The sequence below is a fragment of the Eurosta solidaginis genome, chromosome 2, assembly GCF_040869045.1.
Source record: "Eurosta solidaginis isolate ZX-2024a chromosome 2, ASM4086904v1, whole genome shotgun sequence".
Taxonomy (NCBI): domain Eukaryota; kingdom Metazoa; phylum Arthropoda; class Insecta; order Diptera; family Tephritidae; genus Eurosta; species Eurosta solidaginis.
Window position 1 is genome coordinate 297,651,319 of NC_090320.1, and position 11,013 is coordinate 297,662,331.

At 36.4% G+C, this 11,013-nt stretch overlaps 1 protein-coding gene across 1 annotated transcript; it reads right to left on the minus strand.

The window, feature by feature from the left end:
• Window positions 1-2,199: 2,199 nt before the first annotated feature.
• Window positions 2,200-10,627, minus strand: LOC137242877 (putative odorant-binding protein A5). Its single transcript, XM_067770129.1, has 2 exons — window positions 10,484-10,627; window positions 2,200-2,918 (listed from the first exon to the last, which is right to left on the minus strand). The coding sequence occupies exons 1-2, from the start codon at window positions 10,625-10,627 to the stop codon at window positions 2,436-2,438; spliced, it is 627 nt and encodes a 208-aa protein (XP_067626230.1). The 3' UTR covers window positions 2,200-2,435.
• Window positions 10,628-11,013: the final 386 nt, after the last annotated feature.

The following is an 11,013-nucleotide window of genomic DNA, read 5'->3' on the forward strand; positions in this document are numbered from 1 at the left end:
AAACACCAAAGAGGATAAATTATAATAAGAGTCACCAGTTTCTACGAGTGGCGAATAACTCGCTGGAAATCAAAAAATTGATGTGGAATATTTTCCATGAGGGAGTTTTTTTTAATTGTCTCCCATTTATCCATGCGGTGTAGGCACTTTATGCAACTGTGAGTTTTGGAAAGATAATTTATTAAGCTATTGCATAGATTTTATCGCGGGCTTGGCGACTAAATCAAAAAAAACCGTAACGGATATTTTTCAAAAAAGATCCGAAAAGGCTCGAAAAGGTTCGTAAAGGTTCGGTGTTAGCAACAGGCCAAATACATAAAATTGGATCTCTATCATAAACAGCGGTGGGCACCACTACATTTACATGGTTACCAAATTGAGAATGTGTTAGTAAACACAAACGCGTAGCGAGCACGAAAGCAAAATCACTTAATTATTTAGTTTGATTTCAATGCTTGAACGGTGAACACGTGTCACACGCACTCTTTGGTACTCTTTTTTAAGCGCGCGTGCGACACTTCATGAAGTAGCCATTGTGTTATCGTTTATCGTATACATATATGGTCGCTTACAAGCCAACCTAATAAAACCGCATTGCGTTTTTTTAGTGCACGCAAACAACCGGCGTTTTTTGCCCGAACCCAAATAAACATGCGTTGCGACAATGTAAAGCGTATGTGCAAGCGTCACGCAGAACAAATGTTGGAAATCGAGTTAGGTTTTCACGCAGCAAATTCAATTTTAGTTGCTCTCATACAAGTTGTATGTGCATGAGACATTTTTGACAGAAAATGACTTGCGTGCGTTTCTATTAGGTTGGCTTGTTAGCAGGTGCTAAGCTCACGCCCACCCCGGATCATAAAGTTAAAGTTAAAGTTAGAGTTAAAGTTAAAGTTAAAATTAGAGTTAAAGTTAGAGGTAAAGTTAAAGTTAAAGTGAATATTAAGGTTAAAGCGAAAGTTAAAGTTAAAAATAAAGTTAAAGTTAAAGTGAAAGTTAAAGTTAAAGTTAAGGTTAAAGTTAAAGTAAAGTGAATGTTAAAGTTAAAGCGAAAGTTAAAGTTAAAGTTAAAGTTAAAGTTAAAGTTAAGGTTAAAGTTAAAGTTAAAGCTAAAGTTAAAGTCAAAGTTAAAGTTAAGTTAAAAATAAAGTTAAAGTTAAAGTTAAGGTTAAAGTTAAAGTTAAAGTGAACGTTAAAGTTAAAGCGAAAGTTAAAGTTAAAGTTAAAAATAAAGTTAAAGTTTAAGTTAAAGTGAAAGTTAAAGTTAAGGTTAAAGTTAAAGTTAAAGCTAAAGTTAAAGTCAAAGTTAAAGTTAAGGTTAAAGTTAAAGTTAAAGCTAAGGTTAAAGTTGAAGTTAAAGTTGAAGTTAAAGTTAAAGTTAAAGTTAAAGTTAAAGTGAATGTTAAAGTTAAAGTTAAAAACAAAGTTAAAGTTAAAGTGAATGTCAAAGTTAAAGTGAAAGTTAAAGTTAAAGTTAAAAATAAATTTAAAGTTAAAGTGAAAGTTAAATATTAACTTCTCATTTATTCAATAAAAGTAAAAAATTTGTTTTCTTATCGGTCACCACGCTTAAAAAGATTAACTTGAATTAATACCAAAGACAAAACTTGAATTAATATCAAAGAAAACAAAATGTTGCATAAATATTATAATTGATAAGTTGATAATATGCAATAGCTTTACCGCGGCAGTCCCCGAGTACCACACGTCCTTTTTTTATTAATTAAATACAATCGGAAATATAAACACAAATACCCCACGAAAATGTATAGAGACATTTTATGCACATCTCGCCAAAAAAAAACCATCGACTACCTCATCGAGCAAATGGCTGGGAGTAGCAGACTGACGTCTCTTGTTTTAATTTATCCCCTTTGAAAACACTTTTGAGCAAATAATTTAAGTAATCGAACAGCGATTTAACATATGCATGATCTAGGCTGTTTACTATTGTGAAAATTTTTTCAAACATTCGTCACTAAGGTCAATAATGTGAATAAGTTTGGATTGAATTTTATTTTGAAAGAAAATGTTTTCGGAACGAATAGCTGCTTCCATATATTTTATTAAGAAATATTCAAACAATGTTTTGGAATGATCCTCAAAATATTCTATATTTATTATACTTAAACAAATAAATCATCGTCGTTCAATTTTGCAAATTCCCCTTTGTGTTTTGGGTATCTAATGAACAAAGAAATTTTTCGGGAAAACTAAAATTGTCAAACTTATAAATTGTATGAAAAAAGTCACGGGTGGAAAAGTGATTTAAACTAGTCAGCGAATTTTTTACAAAACAATTACATATATGTAATTTGTTGTAATTAGAAACTAAATATTTAAAATATTGTTATTATTTAGTCAAAACAGTTTTAATTATACACCAAATGTTTTGTTGTTCAACCCTCAGCTACCAGCATTTACAGCCAATCGATTTAAAGCTTATCAAGCCCAAATTGTTTATGTATCTTTGGGACAAAATCGTCCCAGCGTGCTTGAAAAAAATTGCCCGCCACCAACTCCATATTATATTTCTTGGTGAAATTCATTGTAGAAAAGTTGTCATGACCTTCCACATCGGTATTTACCAAGACTGGCTCATCGTACATTTGTTTGCCGGGTTGTTTGTAGACCAAAAAAACATAGCGGAATAAACCACCTAGCTTAGGAGGCATGGGTCCGCTATAAGGATCTATTATATCACCTTTGTTTATATCTCCGTCTGGAATATTTACAACCAACCAATGCAGGAATTCAGCTAGAAATGGATTTTTACGTGATGGTGCATCAGGATTAATCATTATAACTGTATAATATGAGCTTGGTTCAACGGCCCATTCAAGTTTCGGTATATCTTTGGTTTGAGTTGGTGTGAATTCTTCGCCATTGGCGACTATTAAACCGTTTTCGTACTCGATCTGAAATTTAAAGAAATTGTAAAATGTGTATGTATGTCGAAATGTGTGTATATCAGTTGTATTCTATTAGTAATTTATCTCAGGGATTCAATTCAATTATTATTTAAAATTTTCAAACTGAAAACGTTGCCCGAGCTCAATTTTTTTTTTTCGATGTAGCTTTGTAATAGTTTTTAAACAAAAATACAAATATTTTTTTGAATAATAATTACCATTGTATTCAAAACAAGCGTAATATCTTATCCGTCAACTGCCTGACGGGATGTTCAATATAGAGGTCGGCTATCTTCAGCGGCTGATACTAAGAGATACAGGTTAAGATCACGATTGTCACTTTAAAAATCAGGTGATCCATTCTATTTGTAATTATGAAGTCTTTGCAGAAGATGTCAAAATTGTCTTATCCACAATGATTATCACTGTCGTCGTCTCATCCTGTATATCTTTCTATCACCCGTTAAAGATAGCCGACCGTATGCATCGCCATATTGAACATCCTGCCAAAATGCTGTCAAAACGCTAAAAGGTAGCCATCTTGAACATCCTGTCAGGCAGTTAACAGATAAAATATCATACTTGTTTCGTCCAAAATGATGACAATTATAAGTCGATGTTTATTTTTTTCGTTGGCAATAGGAAAATAATTTGAGCTTTTCTTATTTTCATAATAGTATGGCAAGGTAAAGTTGTTGCGGCATCAAACTTTAACAAGATCTGAGCATACTTTCAAGTACTGCATAATCTAGGCCAATGTTATTTGCCAACCGAAATATTGCGATTTTTCTTTCAATGAGAAAAAGTGTTAGCTCCATAACTTAAGTACACTCCGCACATCAGTTTGAGAACCTTCTGTCATTCGCTGCACTTTGTCATTAATTTTCGTTCATTGTTCGTGTCAGCCTCTAAATCATGCTCATTTGGAAAAATAGTGTGACGAAGATTAGTTACACTAAGTTATACTTACATCACTAGTCTGATGCTAAGTAAATGAAGCCACAACAACAATAAAGCAGGCAGTCACTTGTATCTACATAAACGAATCAATCATTATGTCTACACATATGTACATACGAGCAGCGGAGAAGAGACGCACAAACACATTCATATATCTTATCTGAGATGCTCACAAAAGAAGGCAATAATTTGTGCAAGTATTACTCACGTATACACGCGCATATGAGAAGCTATAAACGTTGTTGTGACTGGTGATTTTTGAACTAACTAATAAGTTTTAGAATAGAAAAGCCTAGAAGTATGCAACGAGGAAACCAGACAGTATAAAAGGCAGCAGCAGTAGAGGCACGACAATCAGTTTGATTTAAGACGCTATCTGGCGAGTAATAGAAGTGTTATTGTGAAGTACTTTAATAAAGACCATTTTGCATTATTGAAAAGTGGAGTTATTTATTCAACAGTTTAGTGATACGAACGTTAGCAGAAGGTTGCAAATAAGAGGAATTGCACTAAATTCGTTACAATTGGTGTCAGAAGAGGAATTGTTGAATAAATTCCGAAGACTTCGAATAAAACTTGGATATGGCAAAGTGGAGTGAATTGAAGATCCAGCAACTGAAGAAGGAGTTGGAGAGCTGTGGATTAAATACAACCGGCAATAAACTCCAACTTCTGGCACGACTACGAAAGTCAATGGAATTAGAGGGAATTAACGCGGAAGAGTATGTCTTTCCTCTTGGTGATGAGGAGACAACAAAAATTGAAGAGAAAAATTAGACATCGCATACAGTTACGAGCACAAACTTAAGCATGATTTTGGCTGCAATATCTGCACAAACATCGACAGTAACATCCAAGTTGGAAGCACAGGAGGCACGCATTTCAGAAATGTCGTCGCAAATGTCATCCCAACTGGAATCGCAAAAGACAGATGTAACCTCTCAACTGGCATCTCAACTGGAATCACAAGAGAAACGTATAGCATCTCAACTGGAATCGCAGGAGAACCGTATAACATCGAAGATTGAAGCACAAGAGGCACGAATATCCGAAATGTAGGCACAAATTTCAGCGCAGATCTCTGCACAACTGGAAGAGGAAGAAGGCCGTATTTTGCAACTCGAGAACAAAATTGATACCGAGATTGAAACGTTGCGAGGTCATATACAGGAGTTGCAACCAAAACGCCCAGTTTCTTCAGGAAGCAATACGAAGGTAAAAACTCCATCTTTTGATGGCTCTGTTCCTTTCCAGGTGTTTAAGATTCAGTTTGAGAAGACCGCAGCAGTGAACAACTGGAGTGCTGAAGATAAAGTTGCTGCACTATTCGTGGAATTGAAAGGTTCTGCTGCTGAAATCCTACAGACTATTCCCGAGGGGGAGCGGAACAACTACGAAACATTGATGAGCGCTCTAGAAAGGCGATACGGAAGCGAACACAGGAAGCAGATATATCAAATTGAGTTGCAAAATCGCTATCAAAAAGCGAATGAGACTTTGCAGGAGTTTGCGTCGGATGTCGAAAGACTGGCCCATCTAGCAAATGCGGACGCACCCGTGGAATACACTGAAAGGGTAAAGATTCAGAGTTTTATAAATGGCATACGGGACGTGGAAACAAAGCGAGCTACATACGCAAGCCAGCAAACATTTGCTGAAACAGTATCCCATGCACTAATTCAGGAAACAGCGTCGCTTCTGTGTAAGCCAGTTTTCAAAGCACGCCGTGTGGAAGTAGAAGGGCCAGAGTGGTAGACGCAATTTCAGAAGCTTTAAAAGGAACGCAGCAGAAGAATAATGGTGCAATCAAATGTTTCAAGTGCGGTAATCTAGGTAACATTGCTCGTCATTGCAGCACCGGTCCTGGCAGTTCCAACTTGGGTGGCCGTAAACCAAAAGCTGGAGGAGATAAGCAAGAGCGAGTCAGAAGTAAAGATCGAAAACTTACCCCAGCTATTAAATGTCCTGTGATGTCTTTGTCGCAAATTGGGAGGAAATCAAGCAGTCTTACCGTCAGAGGGAATGTGGATGGCAAAGAACGAGTACTGACTGTAGATACGGACGCATCTCATTCCTTGATTCGATCTGATTTGGTCTACAGGAGAGTAAGGCCATTACCTGGAGCAAGGTTGCGTACGGTCACTGGCGAGTATAACCAATTCCTGGGAGAGGTGATCTGTGGAGTCTTAATTGGGAAGGTCATGGTTCTACACAAATTCGTTATGGCGGAGATTATTGATGAAGTCATATTGTGGGTGGACTTCTTAGTTGACCACGACATCGGGATCGACATGCAGAGAAAGATTATGCGTTACAAGAACCAGGATATATCACTTAACTTCAGTTTGGAGAAAGGGTTCAGTAATAATCGAGTACTGGTGGAGAAGACTCGACAAAAGCCACGAAAGTCAAAGGCAAATGTTGATGGATCGAATGGGCCAAATAAAGCGAAACCAAAAGTACCTGCGAGAGAAACACTGGCATTGACAAAACCAAATTGACGCACAAAAACGAAGGAACGAATTTCCCAGAAAGAATGCGAGGGTAGTTTCAAGTCGGGGCGCACTACTGTTGTGAAAAGTGGGAACGACACTGATTATGCGAAGCCAATCCGTCAAGCGCAAGCTCTACGAATTAGTTTATTGGCCAAACAACAGAGTTTGAGGGAAAGGCCCAGGGTAATGAGTAGTAAGACGAGACACAGTTAAGACAAGAAAAATAATTCGGAAGGTTTCCGGGAGGGAGATTGGGTACTGCTATACAACCCTCACCGGCGGAAAGGTGTTCCATCCGAATTTTGGTGCAGTTGGGAAGGCCCGTATAGAGTTGTGAAGAGGATCACTGATGTCATCTACCGCATACAAACAATTGGGAAACAACGAAACAGAAGGGTGGTTCATTTGGAGAAGCTAACAGCGGTTAAATCGAGAGATTTGTCTGATCGGGACGATCAGACTTAGCTGGAGGGCAGTGTGACGAAGATTAGTGACACTAAGTTATACTCACTTCACTAGTCTGATGCTAAGTAAATGAAGCCACAACAACAATAAAGCAGGCAGTCACTTGTATCTACAAAAACGGATCAATCATTATGTCTACACATATGTACATAAGAGCAGCGGAGAAGAGACGCACAAACACATGCATATATCTTATCTGAGGTGCTCACAAAAGAAGGCACTAATTTGTGCAAGTATTACTCACGTATACACGCGCATATGAGAAGCTATAAACGTAGTTGTGGCTGGTGATTTTGTAGCTGATAGCTAACTAGTAAGCTCTAGAAGAGAAAAGCCTAGAAGTATGCAGCGAGGAAACTAGACAGTATAAAAGGCAGCAACAGTAGAGGCACTACAATCAGTTTGATTTAAGACGCTATCTGGCGAGCAATATAAGTGCTATTTTGAAGTACTTTAATAAATGCCATTTTGCATTATTGAAATGTGGAGTTATTTATTCAACAATTTAGTGATTCGAACGTTAGCAGAAGGTTGCAAATAAGAGGAATTGCACTAAATTCGTTACAATAGTTTTTGATATCTTGATGCCCAAGATGATGGTCCCAGTCGGCATTTAGATGTTGAAGAGTCCGTAAAAGCAGTCTCTTGAGTTACACCTGGCATCGGTCATGTTGTCATTGATTGCTCATTGAGCCAAAGATTTGGCTCCGGACTTTGTAATTAGGTGATAGCCAAAGAGCTTGGTAGGTTTTTTCCAATATGCTACCTGATAGATCGAGGCCCGTTGAAAATATTGAGCCTCCTCAAACTGGAAAGTATTGAAATGTGGATACTGAATTTTCCGACTGTAGCACCAAATACCTTACCCACGATAAGGGCGATCCGTCAGCCTATCCGCCCTTAAAGCCACCTAGCCATGTATGTATTTTTTCAATTATTTTCATTAAGTAGAGGTATCGTAATGAAATATGACTTTTTCTGACCACGAGTAATGACGAAAGTTAAAATTATCTACTAAGGGCGTGTTAGTTCGGGTGTAACCGTATATCATATATTCAGATTGAGTTTCAGTTGTACAGTTCATTTCAGATAAATTACTTTTTCGAATATTGTTACAACGGACTCATTTTTTTTTAGGCTCTAGAAATGTTGTGTAATGCTTGATCGGAAGTGACACTGCCCATTTAAAAAAAAAGGCTCCCACTTTGCTCTAACAATAAGACTTGGTAAGTGAAATATCATTTATACAAAACAATTTTTCGTTAAGATAAAGCTTATTAGTATAGTCTAGTCCCTTTAAACATCCTTTATATATAAAAGTGGCCGTGGTTTTTAACCGATCTCGTCCATTTTTTCTAGAAATATTTCCCACTCTAAGGAATATATGTGTACCCAATCTAATCACTATCAGTTAGTTTTTAATTTAGTTTGTTTTAGTTTAGGGGCGGTGTCCAGCCCATTTTCAAAAATTTTAATTTTTTGTTTTATCTTGTTATATTTCCACTTGGGAAGAGAAGCTTCATTGATATAGAGCTCTTTTTTGCAGAGATATAGCTTTATTTATCCATCCACGACCCTTTTTAAAATCCTTTATAAAAAAGTGGGCGTGGGTTTTTTTCCAGTTAGGGAAGTTGTTCAATTTTATTATAATAAATTTAACGGTTTTTGATTTATGATAAATAATATTTATAAAATTGATTTTATCACAAGTGGGCGGTGCCATGCCCATTTTCAAAAAGTTTTTCAAATTTTTATCAAGAGTCTCATTATCAGTCCAACCATCTAATTTCAATATTGTAGGTGTATTATTTACTTAAAAATCAGGTTTTCCGTGTTTTCCAAAATGTTATTTATGTAAAAAGTTTTCGGTTATCGTCCGATTTCTCTCATTTTTAATACCAATCTCTTCTGGCTCCAGATACAGAATTTGGTGAATATCTCAATATTTGCTCAAGCTATCGTGTTAACGGGCGGACGGACGCACATGGCTTAATCAAATTTGTTTTCGATACTCATGATTTTGATTTATGGAAGTTTATATCTATCTCGATTTCTTAATACACGTACAACCAACCGTTATCCAACTAACCGTTATCCAAGGTAATATACTCTGTATGCAAAGCACTCTGAGTATAAAAAAGGCGTAATCGGTATATAACCATGGCACCTTTTGTATATCAACTAGCTCTGCCGGGTCTAGACGTTGTTCTGTTCTAAATTTGGTCCATCTGCATACATTTTAATAAGATTCTTCCGTCTAACTCTGCCCTCGCCCCTCTACACTTTTTCCTAATCTTTTGCTTCACTCCTCCCTCCGTATTTTTCTCTTCGTCTATCTCCATCTTCTTTCATTCTATCTCTTTCTCAGTCTGCTTTTCTTTCTCTCTTTTCTCTTCTTTCAAGTTTTCTCATTCTTCTTCATATCTTATTTCCAGTCCCAGAGGGTGGTATGTATTTTGTTCCAGTCCCATTCCGAGTCTCAGTCCCAGTCCCACTCCGATTCTCAGTCTCAGTCTTAGTCCTAATCCCAGTCCCAGTCCATCTCTGGTCTACTTCCCGGAAAAAAACATCGTAAATACTAATATAGGCAAATTTATATGCCAAATTTTAGGCAAATCGAATGGCACATATGTAAATAGGTATGTGGGTATTATTAATTCATGTCATTATTTCGGCTTCGTATGCATATTTATCAGTTTTGCCAGGTTGATGCAACGAAATCGAATATCACAATGAAAATTACTTTAAAGCTCTCAGCAACAGCTTCCGTTTGATATGCATAATACGCACACATTCTAGGGGTATCCAGGTTCATGTCTTGGCTTATATTTCGAGAACCTAGTCACCCGGCGGTGTAGAACTCACTCTGTACTAAAGCACACATCAACAGCTTCAATTTGATACCCATAATATAAAAGTACTATCTAGGTGTTCACGGGCCCACATTTTGGCCTATATGTCGAGACCCTAGTCTAAAATTACCCTCTACTGAATCACTCATCAACAGCTTTCATTTGTTATCCATATTCTATAAACACATTCTATGGTTACCCGGGTCCACGTTTTGGCCTATATCTCGAGACCCTGTGCGTCGATCCTGAATTTTCTTTTCTATGAACCTCACGAAGCCAGAGACCTTCCCTACGAATGCAAAACCGTGGAAATCGGTTCTTGCGTTCTGGAGTTATAACGTTAGGAAGGAATACCCGACTTATTTTTATATTATAGATTGTTTCCCAAAAACGCAGTTATTCCATAACTCAATAGCAAAACAGGGTATTCTCTTCAAATTTGACACATTGCTTTTCTGGGCAGCTCTGACTAAAAATGCGCAAAAATTTAAAAAATGGGTATGGCAGCGAACACTTAATGAATAAGGTTTTGATCGGCTTGCCGTATATATAACTTGAAAACGTTTAAAGATTTAGTGATGAGCTTTAATATGCACTTTCTTAATTAAAAGATTATCCGCTTGGTATAGAATTACGAAAATTGGTTAACTACCACGCCCACTTACCACATAAAAATAAAAATTTCTAAGCAACTAAAACACGTGATGTTTTTGTAAGTTATAAAAAAATTTGACTAAAATTTTTGATGAACTTTTTCGATACGCTCTAATCTAATTGTAGATTGACATCCTTAACAAACCTTCAGCAATTCCTTTGGTGGCTCATCCAGCACGTCCGGCACCACCTCCATATCCCGAAAAAGCTTAGCAACGTCACAATCCGCAGCTGCAATTTTCCATACCGTAAGGCAAAATATTAAAATTCTCTGTACTTGACGCCACATTATTTGCAATTGTAAAACTGATTGAAAAGTTTGTTAAAAATGATTTTATAAATTTTTTTTGATAACAATGAGTTATTTACTGTAATTTGAACAAAATCGCAAGTTATTTATTGAATGAATTATTTGTAATTGACAAATTTATTTTTGTTAATTAGCAACATGCAATCAACTTTTAAAATCAAAGCTAACAACATTTAAATGACTCTCGAACACAAAATATCTGAAATTATGAATAAAGCTTATGTGAGGCGAGCGCGTTCTGGTTGTACAATGATTGTTAATTTGCAAACCTTTCACAGTATAAAGTACAACTTATAAATGTGAATTCGTTTTAATAATGATTTTTGTGGTATAAAATATTTTTCAGCAAACAAATAATATTCGTT

What these genes read in the sequence shown, in the direction of transcription:
- LOC137242877 (XM_067770129.1), bottom strand. Translation starts at nt 10,627, where the DNA reads ATGTGGCGTCAAGTACAGAGAATTTTAATATTTTGCCTTACGGTATGG. An exon ending in CACCAAAGGAATTGCTGAAG is followed by an intron (nt 2,919 to 10,483) that starts GTTTGTTAAGGA and finishes TTTAAATTTCAG; the next exon opens with ATCGAGTACGAAAACGGTTT.